This window comes from Trachymyrmex septentrionalis, unplaced genomic scaffold, assembly GCF_001594115.1.
Source record: "Trachymyrmex septentrionalis isolate Tsep2-gDNA-1 unplaced genomic scaffold, Tsep1.0 scaffold171, whole genome shotgun sequence".
In the NCBI taxonomy this organism is placed as follows: domain Eukaryota; kingdom Metazoa; phylum Arthropoda; class Insecta; order Hymenoptera; family Formicidae; genus Trachymyrmex; species Trachymyrmex septentrionalis.
Window position 1 is genome coordinate 455,592 of NW_017304876.1, and position 16,290 is coordinate 471,881.

Below are 16,290 nucleotides of genomic sequence, written 5' to 3' on the forward strand. Positions count from 1 at the left end.
TGCTGTTAAATTTCTACAACTCGATGCGAAGCAAGGGAGGGTGACGAAAAACGGGCAAGTTTCAAACATTCGTAACGAAAGCTTTACAGACTTAAAGATACCTCAGGTTTATTTCATACGAACGTACAGCATACACACCTCGTTGTTCCGTTCGAAGCGACCGGCCGGTCGAGATTATGTCCTCTTTTTTTTTTTTCTTTTTTGCATCGTTCGAATGGTGAACGATCCACCGTCCATCCGTCGCTTCGGCCTGGACGACTGACTGATGAACACCGAACGTTACAAAGTAATATGTATCTCTCTCGCGATATGTTAATGTCAATATTTACTTAGTCAAAGCTCCCGTCGCAACGGGTCGTCGCGACGGTTCGGGACACCGTGTAATATACATTAGCTAATACACTGCGGGGTTTAATTCCGGCGGTCCGGAAAAACTTTCGAGGTCGCATCCGCCGCGTAGCCTAAACCAGATGACTCCCCGCTGGTCTCTTCTTCTTCTTCTTTACTTATTGGCTCTCGCCTCCAAAGGAAATGATAGGAGGACGATATACGGCCAGATCACTCGACTCCCCGCTGGTAAAACGCGGGCAACGCGAACCCATTGTTATCCGAGGCGTTTAATCGTTGCACTCGGACGTTGATCGCGTCGCTTGAGACGAGACGGTGCTTTCTGGCAAGCGATACAACGATCATGATTAGCTTGGTTTTTATTAACACTGGCAGATAATAAGAATGTAACGATTCAGTGTGTTTACTGTGTGGATCGCTTTCTAATTGGTGGCACAATTAGTCGACTCAAGTGTCATTCTATCTCTGTTACTCATTGAATACCAAGAAAGATAGAATGATACTTACGTCGACTTGTGTCGTCAAATGGAAAGCATCCATTGTATCATCTGTGTCTGTTGCTGGAAGGCACCTGAGGATTTGTCGTCGATCGATCGACAAGCGGAAGTACATTCGCGTTCGCGCTCGGGGGACAACCGAGCGCACCAAGTTCCAATTCAGAAAACGCGTGTCTCTCTCTCTCTCTCTTTCTCTTTTTCAAAGTCAGCTGCTGCATACGTACGCGGTAATCGTAAATTCCCCGATTCAGATCAATCAGATCGGAATCGGGCTTTCGATCGATTCGACGGGCGGGCCAGTCGTTATGCGAGCGATCGTGTGATGGTTCGGGGAAAGGGACGAAAGGGATTGTCCCATTCGGGGGGGAGGGGGAGGGAGGAAGGGGGGGGTGGAGAGTGATCCTGTCAGAGGTACACAACGATCGCTTCGCATTGGTGAGGGAAAGGGGGAGGGTTGATTTATCGATACGGAGCTCTGTCCAGCACGTTCGCCGAGATACCGAAAGAAAGATTGTTGTTGCGGGTTAGAAAGCTAATGGCCGGGATTGTCATACCAAAACGGATCTCATATCGATTTAATGAAGTGTAATTTTTTTTTTTCACACGGTATGTACGGCCGAGCCCCGCATTGCTGAATAGCAGCGCAGTTGCCGTATTCCAGATTGTATCGTGAAGAAAATTGTTAGTGACGCGAACGATAGAATCTGCTGTACGCGACTCGGGATGGCGTTGGAATAAGGAAGGAAGTTGGTTTTTTTTTTTCGAGAGATTCGTATATGTAGCTCAATCGAGCTTAGGCTATTTGCGCTCGGCCGGCCGTACAGCGCGAAGAAATATTATTATTAATATTATATTATATTATATATTATATATTATATATTATATGATTATTATTATTATTAATTTTTATTAATTATATTATTATTAATTATTATTGCATAAAAGTCATTGTCGTCGTCATCTTAACCCTTAACACAATGATTAGCGTTACTCATAGTACGTTAAGTAATTGTTAAAGCGCGAAATCTTTATTAATATTACGTTAGGCAAACCGCTAATATATCGCCCCGCGTTAAGAGGGTATACTTTCAGGACGGATCGCGCGTTCGAAGTGATTTAGAAACATCGAGCAGACCATGAAATCGGAAACAATCTCGCAAGACGTGCAACCAGCGACTCTATCATTCTCTATATCCGTATGATCGCTGCACATTCAACACACACACACACACACACACACACACACACACACACACACACACACACACACACACACACACACACACACACACACAAACAAACAAACAAACAAACAAAGAAGCTTCTATTTATCGATAATGCGTATAATTATAACGCTGTGATTATGTCGCATTATTTGACATTCGATTATTCTAACGTAAATGACTGAGAAATTACGATGCAACACGTTAATTTGAGTGTACAAATTTTATCGTTAAGACACATCGTAATAAAGGTATCTAACAAAACCGTATATTATCAAGTTATTGATTTATCTCATCCGTATTATGTGCATCTTTTCTCTTTCTTAGTAGAGAATGTATAGAAAAAGATAAATCATCTGAAAATTGTGATCAACTATGCGCGCGATTTATACATGTGTTATACCAACCGACCTCTTTTATTTCTTTACGACCTGTATGTACATTTATCTTACCGTTCCGCGGGAATATAACGATGAAAACTGCTGTGAAAACTCAGATGTTTGAAGAAAGAAGACGCGTAAAAAAGAAAAGAGAAAATATGTGACGACGATTCTGCACGATTGCCAATCTATCTATATTGCGCATCTTTATGAAAAGAATAATTTTGCTGAAGTACATAAAAATTAAGCCAGATATAGTCCTAAAATAATTATAAAGGATCATGTAACATGAGTAATTGCATTGGACGCTCAAGCTGATTGCTAGAATGTCAAAACTTTTTGCAACATCGTTATCGTACTTGAACGTCCTACATTTTGGCGGTCCAACGTAATATAATTTTCAGATTTATATCTGATTTAATTTTTATATATTTTAAACAAAATTGTTTTTTCCGCGTTAACTTTCGTCCGGGCGGTGTTATAAGATCCTGAAAAGTTAAATTCGCGAATCCGCCAAGTTTTTCGCTACTCGATTGCTGAGCAATGGATCCTTGATAGTGCGAATGTTCCAGGTAATACGTCGGCGCGTTTTTGTAGTAACCACGTTTCTGTCTTTTTTTTTTTTTTTTTTTTTTTAAATACGCGCTGCGAAATCTCGCAGCAGTGCTCTTGCTCAAAGCACATACGTACGACGGATTTGCATTCGTCGACGCAGATATCACCAAAAGGTAGTTCACGTCGAATACCTCGGATGCTCGCGGGATATAATGAGACATAATCGCAGCTTCATTCTCTCGTTGCGTAAATCTTTACACTAGGTATTGTACATAGCGTATATAGCCGACTCGAACACCCGTTTTACGCGAGCAAAATATTTCAGACGCAACTGGACTGCGATAGCTTGATAATTCCGGGTGAGACTGCTCATATAGGATTTTACGACTGGCTGCTAAGTTCGAATATTGGCCCTGCAAATCAATACCTGACCCAACGTTGAATAGATAACTTGGGCAAGAGTGGCAAATGATAATGGTCCACGAATAGTAAACGATAATGATTCAAGAATAAACGAGCATAAAAAGTTTTATATACCATGAAATTTCTGTAAAAAAAATTATAAATAATTACATAGATTATCTTTATACTGAGAAAGATGCTAAATCTAAATGTTAAAAATATTTTTTTAAAGAGAAACTGTTTGTACTTATAAATATTTTTATTACAATTACCAGTATATATAATTTACTAGACGTGGCCCACTCTCACTGTAACACTTGGCTATAATATTGATCTATTATCGTATGCCGTATTATCGTAGAAGTAAATAATCGTCCGATTATTTGTCCAATAATAACCCGATATCGAATGACAGAGTCTTGGCTAGGTCAATGATTAATTACCATAGATCAGCCAAGCGTTTAGCTGTATTGTGCGTCTGGCCATTCTGTATGGGCCGTCTGCCAGGATCTATCCCTGTGCGCATAGTTTAACGGCGATCGCCGTGCGAGTCGCGGTTTACAGATTGCAAAACTCTCTTTCGTAGACAATTTCTATACAATTTACAAGAGGACGCGGGCGCAGACGAGATCATTCGCCACGTTAAATGCATATCTTGCGGATATTGGGTCTCGCTGTCGAATCAAACGCGTCCCGAGGCGTCGCTCCTCGGGGACGTGAACACATCGCGACTGCGCTTTTATAACGGCGATGCCTGTTCACGAAGATCACTGTACTGCCGAATCTTTGTATTTTATCCGTTCGTCGAAGTTTCCTGTCCCTGTTGAGCGTGTCCGTTTTGCGAGTAGCACATGCACAGCAATCACGGCGCAGCGTCAACGAAGCGTAACTCGAGCAGACAATTGCAAATTGTGTGCGAATTGCGTGCACGTGGCGACTCGGTACGGAAGGATAAAATCGTGCTCGTCGTATATATATCGTCGAAGGGGATGGATCCGCGTCGAGCGGAATCCTTAAGAAGAGTCGTTCCAAAATGCCTGTCGAATCCCTTGCAAGCTAACGTCTGTCTCGCGACGGCTAAACTCCGTCGCTTCGTTTAAGAACCTAGTAGAGTCTCAGCATGTTAACCGAAATACCGTATAGGTGAATAAAAGTAGAAAAGGAAAAGATTGTAAACGCTGTAAATTGCCTTCTGCGGAAAAACTGGCATTCTCCGGTGCGTTTAAGATTAAGCCGATAGCGTAGCTTATCACCGTAGCCGGCCGTAGGCCGGGGAATCGCATAATTGCACCGCCGTTACTGAAAATAGTGAACGTATGTACACAGCTAAAAGCGTGATATCCGTGTATATAAGCGCAAAGTAGTGTGTTGCGGTGTAAAGTGGTCGCGCAAGCTCCTTAGAAACCCCAGATTTGATATTTTTTCCGCCGTACATGCATCGAGTGCTTATACACTTCGCGCAATACGCGCGGATTATAATGGTTATTAATTAATTAATAACCGTTAACTTTAAGGATCATAACACGAGAAATTTGCTGAGATTTGTGCCGCGGCAATTGAACTTCCGGTCTTTTCTTAACAAATTTACAACATCAATTTTGAAACGATAAAGATCGACGATCTTCCAAATGAAATGATCTGTTTTATAACGAAAGCTAAAAAAACAATTGCATTTATGTGCTCAGAGCGATAAGGAATAGAAAAGACGACTTAAAAAAAATTTCTTTAGGGCTATTATAAAATTTCGCGGAGTCTTATATTGCGGTACGAATCTCGTGTCAATTTTGCTCAGAGCAATTGTTATCTTTTGTAAAGGTTATAAGTTACGTCGCTGGTAGCACTTACGATCGCCTCCACTACGCATACTCGCATGTGACAATAGAATATTTGCCACCGATGAACGTTAAATTTGCTCACTTTTTATTTGTCAACGATTAACACGATCAGTTCGCTGAATCTTGTGCAACTTTCGGCGACGAGCGCCGTAAGATTTCAATGAAACACATACATAGATAGGACAGCTTTCGTCTGCGCGTTTCGGAGGCGGGCGATATTCTGGACGATTATAGTTTCGTTGAAACTCGACAAAGAAGAAAAGAAAAAACAGAATACTTTGTATTTTTCCGGAGAATTGTCCCTCTGTCTATGCTAAGAATCATTATCGCAACTTTTTCGTAATAAAATCTATGCGAAGGTCAGCACGAGTATTTGAATCGACCGTTTCCCGCATCGCCAGTGGCGAGTTTTACCGCTATGGAAAAAATGAAACTGACGCGAAACCGATTTTTCTTGCTATTCTTGCAACCGATATTCCTGTTCCTGTACATCCCGTGTCACGCTTTACGTAAATATAGAATTACCATGATTTCCATGCGACTCACATAGAAAGAAAACGCCAAGATTATCGGGACACAAAGTCCTTAACATATCGCGAATCGTCGAATCGTTGAACTTTCTCATGCACCAATGATTCTCCTTAACGAAAAAAGAAGAATTCATAATAGATATTTGCGATATATATTTGTCGCAATATCTTAAATATATTTACCTTAAATATGTGATGGCAACTCCACGATTTAGATGATTCGACTCGTGATCTATTAAATCTGCGGATTCGATCCACCTATGCCCCACGTATGTGGTTTTTTCGCATTTATAGGAAAATATGATACTATTGTCTTATACTATCTTAAATATTCATCTTTTCAAAGATCGTTATTGCGATTGCGAAAATATAAGATAATCTCCCTATTTGAGGTCAATATATAAATATATATATATATATATATATATATATAATGACAATTCAAAAATCTTTTTTAAAAGATATAAAACACTAGCTAATTTTGTACTCGTACATGCCAAATATTCTATATTTATACAGAATAGAAAAACTTACTTTGTCAAACAGCGCCCGAATAATTAGAAAAGTATGCTGCAGAATACATTTTTTCACAGCTGCAGTTCAGAATTTTGTGTAGGAATAAATAAGCAGTAAACTCTCTGCTTCCGATTTTGTAGCTCCCGTTGTTTCAAAGGCTTGAAAAGATCTCAAATGAGGACTCGTCATTTAAAAGGGCAATATATGTATAAGAGCAATATCTAACATGTCATTTTTAATTGTCATATGAAGTGAATTTGTCTGTTAAATGTTAGGACCAAATGCATGAGAGGGTTAACGATGCGTATGATAAAGTGACGTTGTGTAATGTGCATTATAAAAATTTCTTTTTTCTTGTACCATTGGCATTATGCCGATTATAAGCATCGACGTCATCTTGAATAAAAACATTTACATGTCACGGTTCTGCTCATTACAAAAAAGCTCACTATTGTCATCTACGTTTATAATATTTTTTAAATATATATCATAAGTGTAATATTTTTAGTTTTTCACACACACGAGCGTTTCCGTTAAGTTTCGATGTATGTAATATCAGCGCATGTGATTCACGCAAAAGCTTATTCTTTATGCAAGTACTGCCTTACACATCTTCTATATATGTCAATCGAAACAATACAAAAGTTTATTACGGTAAAAATGTCAATAGCTTTTTAGGCATCTTTACGACACCTTTTAAACTTTTGTGTTGTTTGTAAGAGAATTTAGTAAAAAAAGCCAGCCACATTAAAAGAACATGTAATACATCTAGATTGAAGTTACAAGATGTAATGTCATCATGCATATATATCTTGCTTCTGCGGTTCTCTATAAACAATAATGCCCATAATTTCTAATCGCTTTAAGAAATATTTACTGGACGGATTAACGGCAGCTTTGACGTCTCGCAAGAAATGTCGCGATAAATTATTATAAAATGAAAAGAAAAGATATTATAATAAAAGGATAAGACGAGATGAATATCCAAGAATGCCGTGCGTTATAAGAGAAATACGTTTAGAACATAATAATATGAGATTCAGAAATAAAAGAGAATATATTATATTAAAAATATTAAAAATTATGGATTCTCTTTTTCAAATTGACTTTTGCCTTGAAATTTATTATCGGTTGAGAGAGAGAAAGAGAGAGAGAGAGTTTGTGTGTGTGTGTGTGTGTGAGCGAAAGAGAGATATGTATGCATAATATATAATTTAAAAAGGTCAATTTTTTTGTTATAGTTTGGTCCATATTAATTTCACAATTAACAAAAATCTTGATTCAAATATTTTATGTTGTACATTTTATCTCGTCATTATTTTATTTGGTATTTTATTTGAAACGCGAAGTAATAGCGATTGATTGTAAACATTTTCATTCTGCTGCGAATAATTAAACAAGTAGATATTTTAATGACAAATAAGAAATCGCAAACTATTTATCAGAGCGCTAATCGAATTACCGTATAAGCCTTTTGAAATTATTATTGCTATAAAAATATGCATATTAAAACTAGAAATATCAGGCTAGAGCGTAGTGGACGGTAGTAGTTATAATTGTTGACGACGACGATGACGACAATTACGATGACGCAAGACGTAATGACGATGATGTGAAGAGAGATAATAATAATATACCAGACACATGATTAATATTTTATTGAATCATTATATTTTACTAATTATTAAACATATACACACACACACACACACACACACACACACACACACACACAAAACTAAATCGATATGATTATGTATGAATAAAAACGTACATATATAGAATATATTACAATTCTTCTGTACATTCGGCTCTTATTATTTTACTTTCCTATTTAAACATTTATATATTTTAATCCTTACTTACAATGAAAAATCAACATATTTTACAACCCTACTTGTAATTAAAAATCGACATTGTATTATTTCAAATCTAGTAAGCAGATTTTTTTCTATGTAGATCATTGAATGAATGGTATGAATAATTTAAAAAAATGATTCGAATTTTTACGAAAAATGATTAAATTATTTTAGTATTTACCATCAATAATTTTGACAAATAATTGATTGCAATAAAATATTTACAATTATATTAATTTCATAAATTGTTATATACGTATAATTTTTTTCTAGTATGTCTCTAAAAAATATATACTTTAATACATATATTTTAACATTGCGTATTTAAAAATATATAATAGGTATAATATAAGAAATAAATATATAATAAAAAAAAGTGAATTAAATTTTATATGTATAGAGATTTTTTTATTTATTTTCATAATATTGCCGGCACTGAATAAAAATGGTCGCTATTGATGTTTGAATTGACTACAAAATGGCGGCACCAATAAGAAAACAAGTATTGGTGTCGTTTCTGGAGGATGATGCGTACGCATGATAGTTTTCGTTCTGTCGCATTGCATATTCGATGAACGTTCTGTTCATATAATGCAATCTAATGTCATGTATCGCGCTGTCAAAATTTCATGTCGTGCGTTCGACTCGTGGTATTCGTTACGATAAACTTGTTATATGTTAATGTCAATTAAACCTCGTAGAAATGGTGAATATAGATACTATACGAAAGAATTATCCACTGCACTGGCTCGTCTGGCATAACAGCTATGTAGAACTCGACAAGGAACTGTCCACAAATCAGGTTTGTGCATACCTGCTGTTTAACAAGCTTATTTCATTTGATATTAATTAGATTCCGTACGCCAACGCAACGGCACACGTGATTAACGATAATTGTGCGTTTTATTTGCTTTTATGCTCTGCGACTTTGCCCTCCAGGTGCTATGTGTCAACAGCTCTATTATCAATGATAACGAGTCTTCTTCACGTAATTGACATTCTACAATGAACCAATAATTGCGTAATTGTTCGATGCAGATGAATAGCACGATATTGTATACGTGCATTCGTCTGCTGGTAGTTTGAATAACGCATTTGTCATTTCAAAGTATTTTCAGTGCATCCTTTTTTTCATACGCTCTATCTGATTTTGTTGTGAGAGATATAATAATTACTCAGCATAATTTTATCTGATTCTACGAAATTCTCTCAATACAGCTAGTCTCGTATATTTCATGATAAATATGCTTATAGAGATAATAAATTATGTAACACAAATCATTCATACAGACACGAGAAAGAAATGTTTAAAATAAAAGGTTAAAAGCATTTTATATTACAGCATCTGTATTCATAATTCATGAGGATATGAACATAGATATATATATGCAACATTTTTTAAAAAATCCATATAAATAAAAATGTTGAAAAAAAGGAAAATAATATAATAAATATGTGTTATTTTATATTATGAAAGAATTAATATTTTTCTTTTATTAATAATAGTGTTTCTGTTTTTGAAAAATAGTTATATGAGTGAGAATAATAAAAATACGTTGTCAGTTTTAACAAAAATGAGAATCTCTTTTATTAACTTTCAAATTATTTTTATTTTGAATTGAAATTAATTGCATAAAATACATTAAAGTTTCACATTTACAATAAGCGGTGTAAATAGCATTATCAATTATAATTTAATAATGTAACAAAATAATTTATATAATTCATTCTTTGTATGTTATATTTATATCCATAAACGCATATATATTCGTAATTATATATTCTTTTAAATTTATGATTGCACAATTGAATTGAGCTTATAGTAGTAATGCAAGTTAAAAATATCTGAAGCCTTTCATAAAAAAGAGAGAAACCTTAGATATGACTTACGATTCCTAATATACTGTTGAAGCAGAGAATCAATCTGATATATTTTATAATACGAGGAGTACATTTTAAATAATATATTATTTAAATTATAAAATAAATGCAAAGTAAATATATGCTAAAAGAAAAATTAAAAATACAATATTGAAATAATTATTTTAGTTAATGTAAATTGTAATATTTAAATATTTTCTAGCATGATATAGAAAAACATGACAATCGAGGAAGGACACCACTAATGTTAGCAGTAACCTTAGGTCATGCAGATTCTGCTGTAGTATTATTACAGCATGAAGCTAATGTTAATACAGAGAACACTCAAGGATGGACTGGTAATTTATTTGGTTTTTGTGTTTTATCTGTCTGTATAATCTTTTTGGACGTTTATACTTTTAACAATTTAATTTATTTTTATTATAATCAGTTTAATTTATTTTGATATAGTGGTTCAAGAAGCAGTTGGTACAGGAAATCCTGAATTGCTGCAATTGGTACTTGCTAGAAGAGATTACCAGAGATATTGTAATCGAGTGGCTGGTATACCAGAACTACTTCATAAACTTAAACAGGTCAGTTTTATCTAATAACTAATACGTTATTAATTCAATTTATACAGTTCCCACAAAATATATCTCTTTTGAAAGAGAAATTCTTTTCTGCAAGAATTCTGTAAATTAATAATAATCCTAATGTTTCTTGTGTGGCCTATCATTATGTGAAAGCTAATTGACTTTCTCATATTCTTGATTGTTAATAATTTGATAGTCTTAGTAATAGAAATCCTTTTCAGGCGCCTGATTTTTATGTAGAAATGAAGTGGGAGTTTACAAGTTGGGGTAAGAAACAGAATTTAATGACATCTGCTTATAATCTTCAAGATCTACAATTTAATCTATAATTTGGATCTAACTGCAATTTATACACTTATCTAATTCATTTTTAATAACATGTGGTTAAATGTTATTGTTTCTGTTGACTAGTTCCTCTTGTATCTCGGATGTGCCCAAGTGATACATATAAAGTTTATAAACAAGGTAGTAATGTGAGAATTGATACTACTTTATTAGGCTTTGATCATGCAAATTGGCAACGTGGTAATCGAAGCTATGTTTTTAAAGGACAAAGTAAGCACAGATATCTTTAATGAATATATAATAATCTTATTAATATTCATGCATGAATAACGTACAATTGTATTTTTTTAAATTGTGATTGATTATATGTTTTGGGAATGTCAATTATTTGTTTATTATTAAATTGTATATGTTAATACAAGCAATTTTACCAATTAGATGAACGCAGCTGTGTGTTTGGATGGTCATCACACAGATGATACATTTTAACATTTAATTCGCGCATTACATTGTTAAAAATTTTATAAAAATATTATTTTTATGCATAAATACAGGGGACTTTTTAATACTAACACTATATGTTTCGTATTATAATTTCTTTTTTTTTTCATTCTCTTTTTTTGTTCCCATTAATTTTTATATAACTGAATAAATTGATGATTAAAAATAATATAAGACAAGATATTTTTATATCACACATATACATATACAATGTTTAGATAATGTGCAATATGATATGATAATATAACAAAGTCATATGGTTTTTTTTATTGAAATAATTCAGTATAATAAAATACTTCATAAAATTTATGACATTTTTTTGTAGATGATGGGGCAACGATGATGGAAGTAGATCACGAAACGAGAAAAGTTTATGTTGAACATATGAAACTTATAGGAGATGATAATATACAATTATTGGAACCATCTGAAGAAGGTGTAATAGCTCGACTTACTAATCCTATAGTTACAACTTATATAGATACAGATAAAATTAGTTTTGAACGGTAACTATCTATCATTACAATATTTAATAATGTTATATACATATTTATATATATGTACATAATTTGTTCGTATCTATTTCAACAATATTGTTTATGTTGAATTAGCAATAAAGCAGGTCTGTGGGGATGGCGTTCTGACAAAAGTGAAGTAATAAATGGTCATGAGTGTAAAGTGTTTAGTGCAAGCAATGTAGAATTAATAACTAAAACCCGATTAGAGCACTTATCTGAAGCAGATAAAGCAAGGGCTCGAGCACCAAGAACACCTTTACAATCATTTCTTGGTATTGCAGAACAGCAGCAAGAGAGTTGCAGCACTGTCGCTACCAGTGTAATTTTTTTTCAATAATTAATCAGTTATTACATATTTAAAATAATATTTAAAATTATTAATCAAGATATATATTTTAGAAAGAATTTAACAGTGTAGGGAATTCTTCTAATATAACTGCTGAGGAATACTTTGACCCAGCTGTAGATTTAAATGGAAGAGACATAGGTAGACCAAAAGAAGTTAATACAAAAATACAAAAATTTAAGGTATTTTATATATATTGAAAACTATGTGTACATTACACATATATTATATTGTATTCTAATTAAAGCAATTTCATTATATTCAGGCAACTTTATGGTTAAGTGAAGATTATCCATTAAGTCTTCAAGAACAAATCATGCCAATTGTAGATTTGATGGCTATATCTAGTTCACATTTCGCAAAATTAAAAGATTTTATTCAAATGCAACTTCCAGCTGGTTTTCCTGTTAAAATTGGTAAGATGTTAATTATAGTATGATATACATATATATAAATATGTATGGCTGCAATATATATTGATTATATATACAAATTGCACACAAAATATATTAAAATAATCAATTCTTTTTTAGAAATTCCATTGTTCCACATTCTCAATGCGAGAATAACATTTGGAAATATATTTGGCTTAGATCAAGAGGTGCCACATGTAGGTCATTTACAAGAAACTAATCGTATAACTTGCTTAGTTGATGATATTTGTTTTGAAACACCTAGTGGATATGCCAAATTAGGTAAAACTTCGTTTTATATATATATATATGCATATATTTTACACTCAGTACATATAATGTACTTAATTCACATTGGTTGAATATAGGTGCGGAAGTTAGAACACAATTTAGTATTGAAGAAGAGGATGATTTACTACAGTTTGCTATTCAACAAAGTCTTTTAGAAGCTGGTAGTGAACGCGATGAGGTATTGTTTTTCTTTATATTTTATAATTATATACAATATCGTATGTTCTTCCTGTTTTACACAAAAAGTATTATTTTACGTAGGTTGATATATGGGAAGCATTAAGGGCGCAGAAGCCATCTAGACCAACTACACCTAACATGACCACTGAAGAAGAAAGGCAGCTTCAGAGGTATGCAATAACATACTAAAGAGAATGTTATCGATGTTTTCAGTTAATTTTATTATTAATTTTGCATGTGTTTTTGTGCTACAATTCATGTTCAGGCAGGTGGGTAATTTTATAATTTGCAAATATCAATTTTGGGTAAATTCATGCAGCAGAAATTACTCATATTTAAATATAAACATTGAATATTTACATAAAGCACAAAAAATTCGTAGAAAGTATTAACAAAATAAATGTCAATATAAATTTATCGAAATATTTTTCATATCGCTAAAAATAATTCTTTTTGAACATAGGGCAATTCAGGCTAGTTTAGTGCTGTATCAAGAAACGGCTGGCTCTACAGAAGGTACTGCGAATTCAGCGGGTATAAATGAAAATGAAGATAGCGATTCTCTCGAAGATACTGCAGAACAATTGAGATTAGCGTTAAAGCTTTCCGAGCAACAACAAATAGAAGAAGAGCAACAACGGTTGCTAGAAGAAGAAACGTTTCGTCATGTGCTGGAGCTATCTTTGACGGACAAGTAAACTTCCAAAGTGTGTAATAGTGATAAAAACAAATTTACTACAGTATACTTCCAGAAAAGTGAAAACTTTCAGTCTTGTCAAGAAACGGGACTGTACAAAAAATCATTTCCTACATTTCATAGATTGCAAAGTGCATTACGGAGTAATAATGTTGCTTACGATGAACATTTGTTATTGAAGTATATAGTTATAAGCAAGTCAAAAGATGGAAATAGTATAGTAGTAGTTAAGCGAATGAATAATTTAAATTATGTTATTTATTTCTTAGCTACATTTTATATGAGAAAAAAATCCTACAATACTATAGACATCTCAGCAAGCATGTAACGAAGTCTTGAAAATTACAGCTTTTTGAAAAAAATACAGTCAACAAACAATCAAATAGTATTTGTGTAAATCCTATTAACTGAAAGTAAATAATATAAGTTATGACTGTTAATATCTAGAATAAATAGCATGTAATTCTCAAGCCTTCAAAAATTATTCGTTTCGTCCTTTTTCCTCGATTTTAAATTTTACTTCTATAAATTTATAAGTGCATATTAATGATTACAATTAGGATAAAACAAGATAATTATTATCTTAATCAAATCAAACATTTTTACAACGATCCCTTTTCATATCTACAATAACATAATTCTATACAATATTTTAATGCAATGGCATGTAATGAAAAATTAGGAATATACAGGAAGCATTTATAAATATTCAGCTCTCTTTCCAAAACTTTTCATAAAAATAAACTGAGGACGTAAGATTAGTGCAAAGATTGACAGTATATTATTTATTATTTTAGATAAGTAATTTATTTTTGTATGTTATTTTGTTGATATTAGAAAATTATACACACACACACACACACACACACACAGAAGGTTTAAAGGTAAAAATATGAAATATTATTTATGCACTTAAAAGAAGAAATTGATGCTATATTCTATTATTTTTATTAAAAGAAAAATAGCTACAAGGATGCTGCGATTTCCTTTTATATTAAGGTTATAATTTATTATCGGAATATCATTAAAACATGATTACATTTTTCTTCTGGACATTATAAATAAAAAACTGCATTCATATAAGACATGTATAAGTATAATCACTTCTGCATATAAGTATTCACTCACCAATGAAGTTGTGTAGAAAAATAGCAAATAAGAAATTATTCCCTGATGACATAATAAAAATTAAAAGAATTAGCGGCGGAAGAACCGGCAGTCATTGGACTGCCATATTTCTGCTATTCAAATTCCGATTGTGCTCTGAAAGATTAAAATCATAAGCATTACAATTAATCAAAGGAAAACTATATCAATCAACATCTTTTATACAAACTTTGTAAAAATGGTGCCAAGTATAGTAGCACTTTGTGAATAACGTTGTTCATTTTTATGCGCTTGCTGATGCCATTTTTTGCGTATAGCATTCCATCGTTCAATATGATCTTTCATTAATTGTTCTCGCGTTTTGAGAATTTGTCCTTCCTGTAATTACGTTACGTATAATTTGTATGTGTTATAATATAATTGTTAACATAAAAAATGTATTAGTATAAATCTTTCTTATTTTTAAAACTTTAACAGTAACTATGAATCATTTTAATAATTCTTTAATCAGCCTTTTATATGAACTAAGGTATACATGGGATGAGAATTGCAATCAAATTCGAGATCTGTCGACTATCAATCAATTAATTTTTTATAGTCACGAGTAACTGAATTATTAATATAAATTCAAATATTATACATTTGTCGAAATTATTGACTCACATAATCTAAGTTCAAATCATCTTTTTCTTCAAGTATAGGGGATGGAATACGATTTCTTGGTATGGCTTCTTCACGAGGCAAAGGGGGTGGTAAATAATGGACATCATTTAGCTCACCATCAGTACCAATTAAATTATTTGCCGTGTTAACTTCATTAATTATTTCTGGGCTTGGACTACGCACTCTAATCACAAATTAATGTATTTATTTTAGTTTTGCATAAATTTATGAATATAAAATTGTATAGAGAGAAAAAGAAATTGAGAAAGTATTTCTATAATGATTTAAGGGGGCCGGGGTGGTTTGGAGAGTTAAAAAAAATCGATTTTTTTTTATTTTCGGAAAGTTGATTATCTTGAAAATATGTTATCAAAACTATTCATAGAAATAATATAAAATAATGGAGTTATTCACGGTTAACTGAAATGGTGCACAGGTAAAAATTAAGCGCGTTTGAGTTTCGATCTCCGGCTGTTACTTCTTTGAACAAAGAAATATCTGCTGTCTCTGTCTTTTTCTACATTTCTGTTCAAACAAGATGAATCATATTATGGCCCAGGAATCGCCGAATAAGAAAAATTTATTGTAAGTACTAAAAAAACAAATATTCTAACTCAAAACTTTAAACGCATTTTTCACATGTGCATGTTCACATGGGCTATTTCTCCTTAATTTATTTGCTAAAAAA

The 16,290-nt window shown here is 32.9% G+C and overlaps 2 protein-coding genes and 1 long non-coding RNA gene across 7 annotated transcripts in view; 1 reads left to right on the forward strand and 2 right to left on the reverse strand.

The window, feature by feature from the left end:
• LOC108746460 overlaps nucleotides 1–7,435 on the reverse strand; it is an 8,556-nt gene extending 1,121 nt beyond the window's left edge. Inside the window, exons 1-4 of one of the 3 annotated variants that reach the window (XR_001939172.1) lie at nucleotides 6,305–7,435; nucleotides 5,954–6,028; nucleotides 5,766–5,880; nucleotides 7–670 (exon numbers count right to left, since the gene is read on the reverse strand). This is a non-coding gene — a long non-coding RNA (uncharacterized LOC108746460). Of the gene's footprint in view, nucleotides 1–6; nucleotides 671–5,765; nucleotides 6,029–6,304 lie in introns of those variants that run through there. The other 2 variants (XR_001939173.1, XR_001939171.1) reach the window with 2 other exon arrangements.
• Nucleotides 7,436–8,689: 1,254 nt separating this feature from the next.
• LOC108746453 (ankyrin repeat domain-containing protein 13D) lies at nucleotides 8,690–14,297 on the forward strand. Its single transcript, XM_018483239.1, has 13 exons — nucleotides 8,690–8,947; nucleotides 10,229–10,364; nucleotides 10,477–10,601; nucleotides 10,823–10,868; nucleotides 11,013–11,156; nucleotides 11,713–11,893; nucleotides 11,999–12,224; nucleotides 12,305–12,433; nucleotides 12,517–12,667; nucleotides 12,785–12,946; nucleotides 13,033–13,133; nucleotides 13,217–13,305; nucleotides 13,599–14,297. Exons 1-13 carry the CDS (start codon nucleotides 8,849–8,851, stop codon nucleotides 13,831–13,833), a joined length of 1,824 nt encoding a protein of 607 aa, XP_018338741.1. The 5' UTR covers nucleotides 8,690–8,848; the 3' UTR covers nucleotides 13,834–14,297.
• A 516-nt stretch (nucleotides 14,298–14,813) lies between these two features.
• LOC108746456 (protein lin-37 homolog) overlaps nucleotides 14,814–16,290 on the reverse strand; it is a 4,364-nt gene continuing 2,887 nt past the window's right edge. For all 3 annotated transcript variants that reach the window (XM_018483244.1, XM_018483242.1, XM_018483243.1), the window contains 3 exons: nucleotides 15,603–15,786; nucleotides 15,169–15,317; nucleotides 14,814–15,095 (listed from right to left, as the gene is read on the reverse strand). In XM_018483244.1, coding sequence (XP_018338746.1) covers nucleotides 15,074–15,095; nucleotides 15,169–15,317; nucleotides 15,603–15,786 — 355 coding nt within the window. In that variant the 3' untranslated portion in view covers nucleotides 14,814–15,073. The remainder of the gene's footprint in view (nucleotides 15,096–15,168; nucleotides 15,318–15,602; nucleotides 15,787–16,290) is intronic.

Coding starts and splice junctions, on each gene's coding strand:
- LOC108746453 (XM_018483239.1), top strand. CDS start 8,849: ATGGTGAATATAGATACTATACGAAAGAATTATCCACTGCACTGGCTC. Junction 10,602..10,822: donor TACTTCATAAACTTAAACAG/GTCAGTTTTATC, acceptor AATCCTTTTCAG/GCGCCTGATTTTTATGTAGA. Junction 13,134..13,216: donor CTGGTAGTGAACGCGATGAG/GTATTGTTTTTC, acceptor TATTTTACGTAG/GTTGATATATGGGAAGCATT.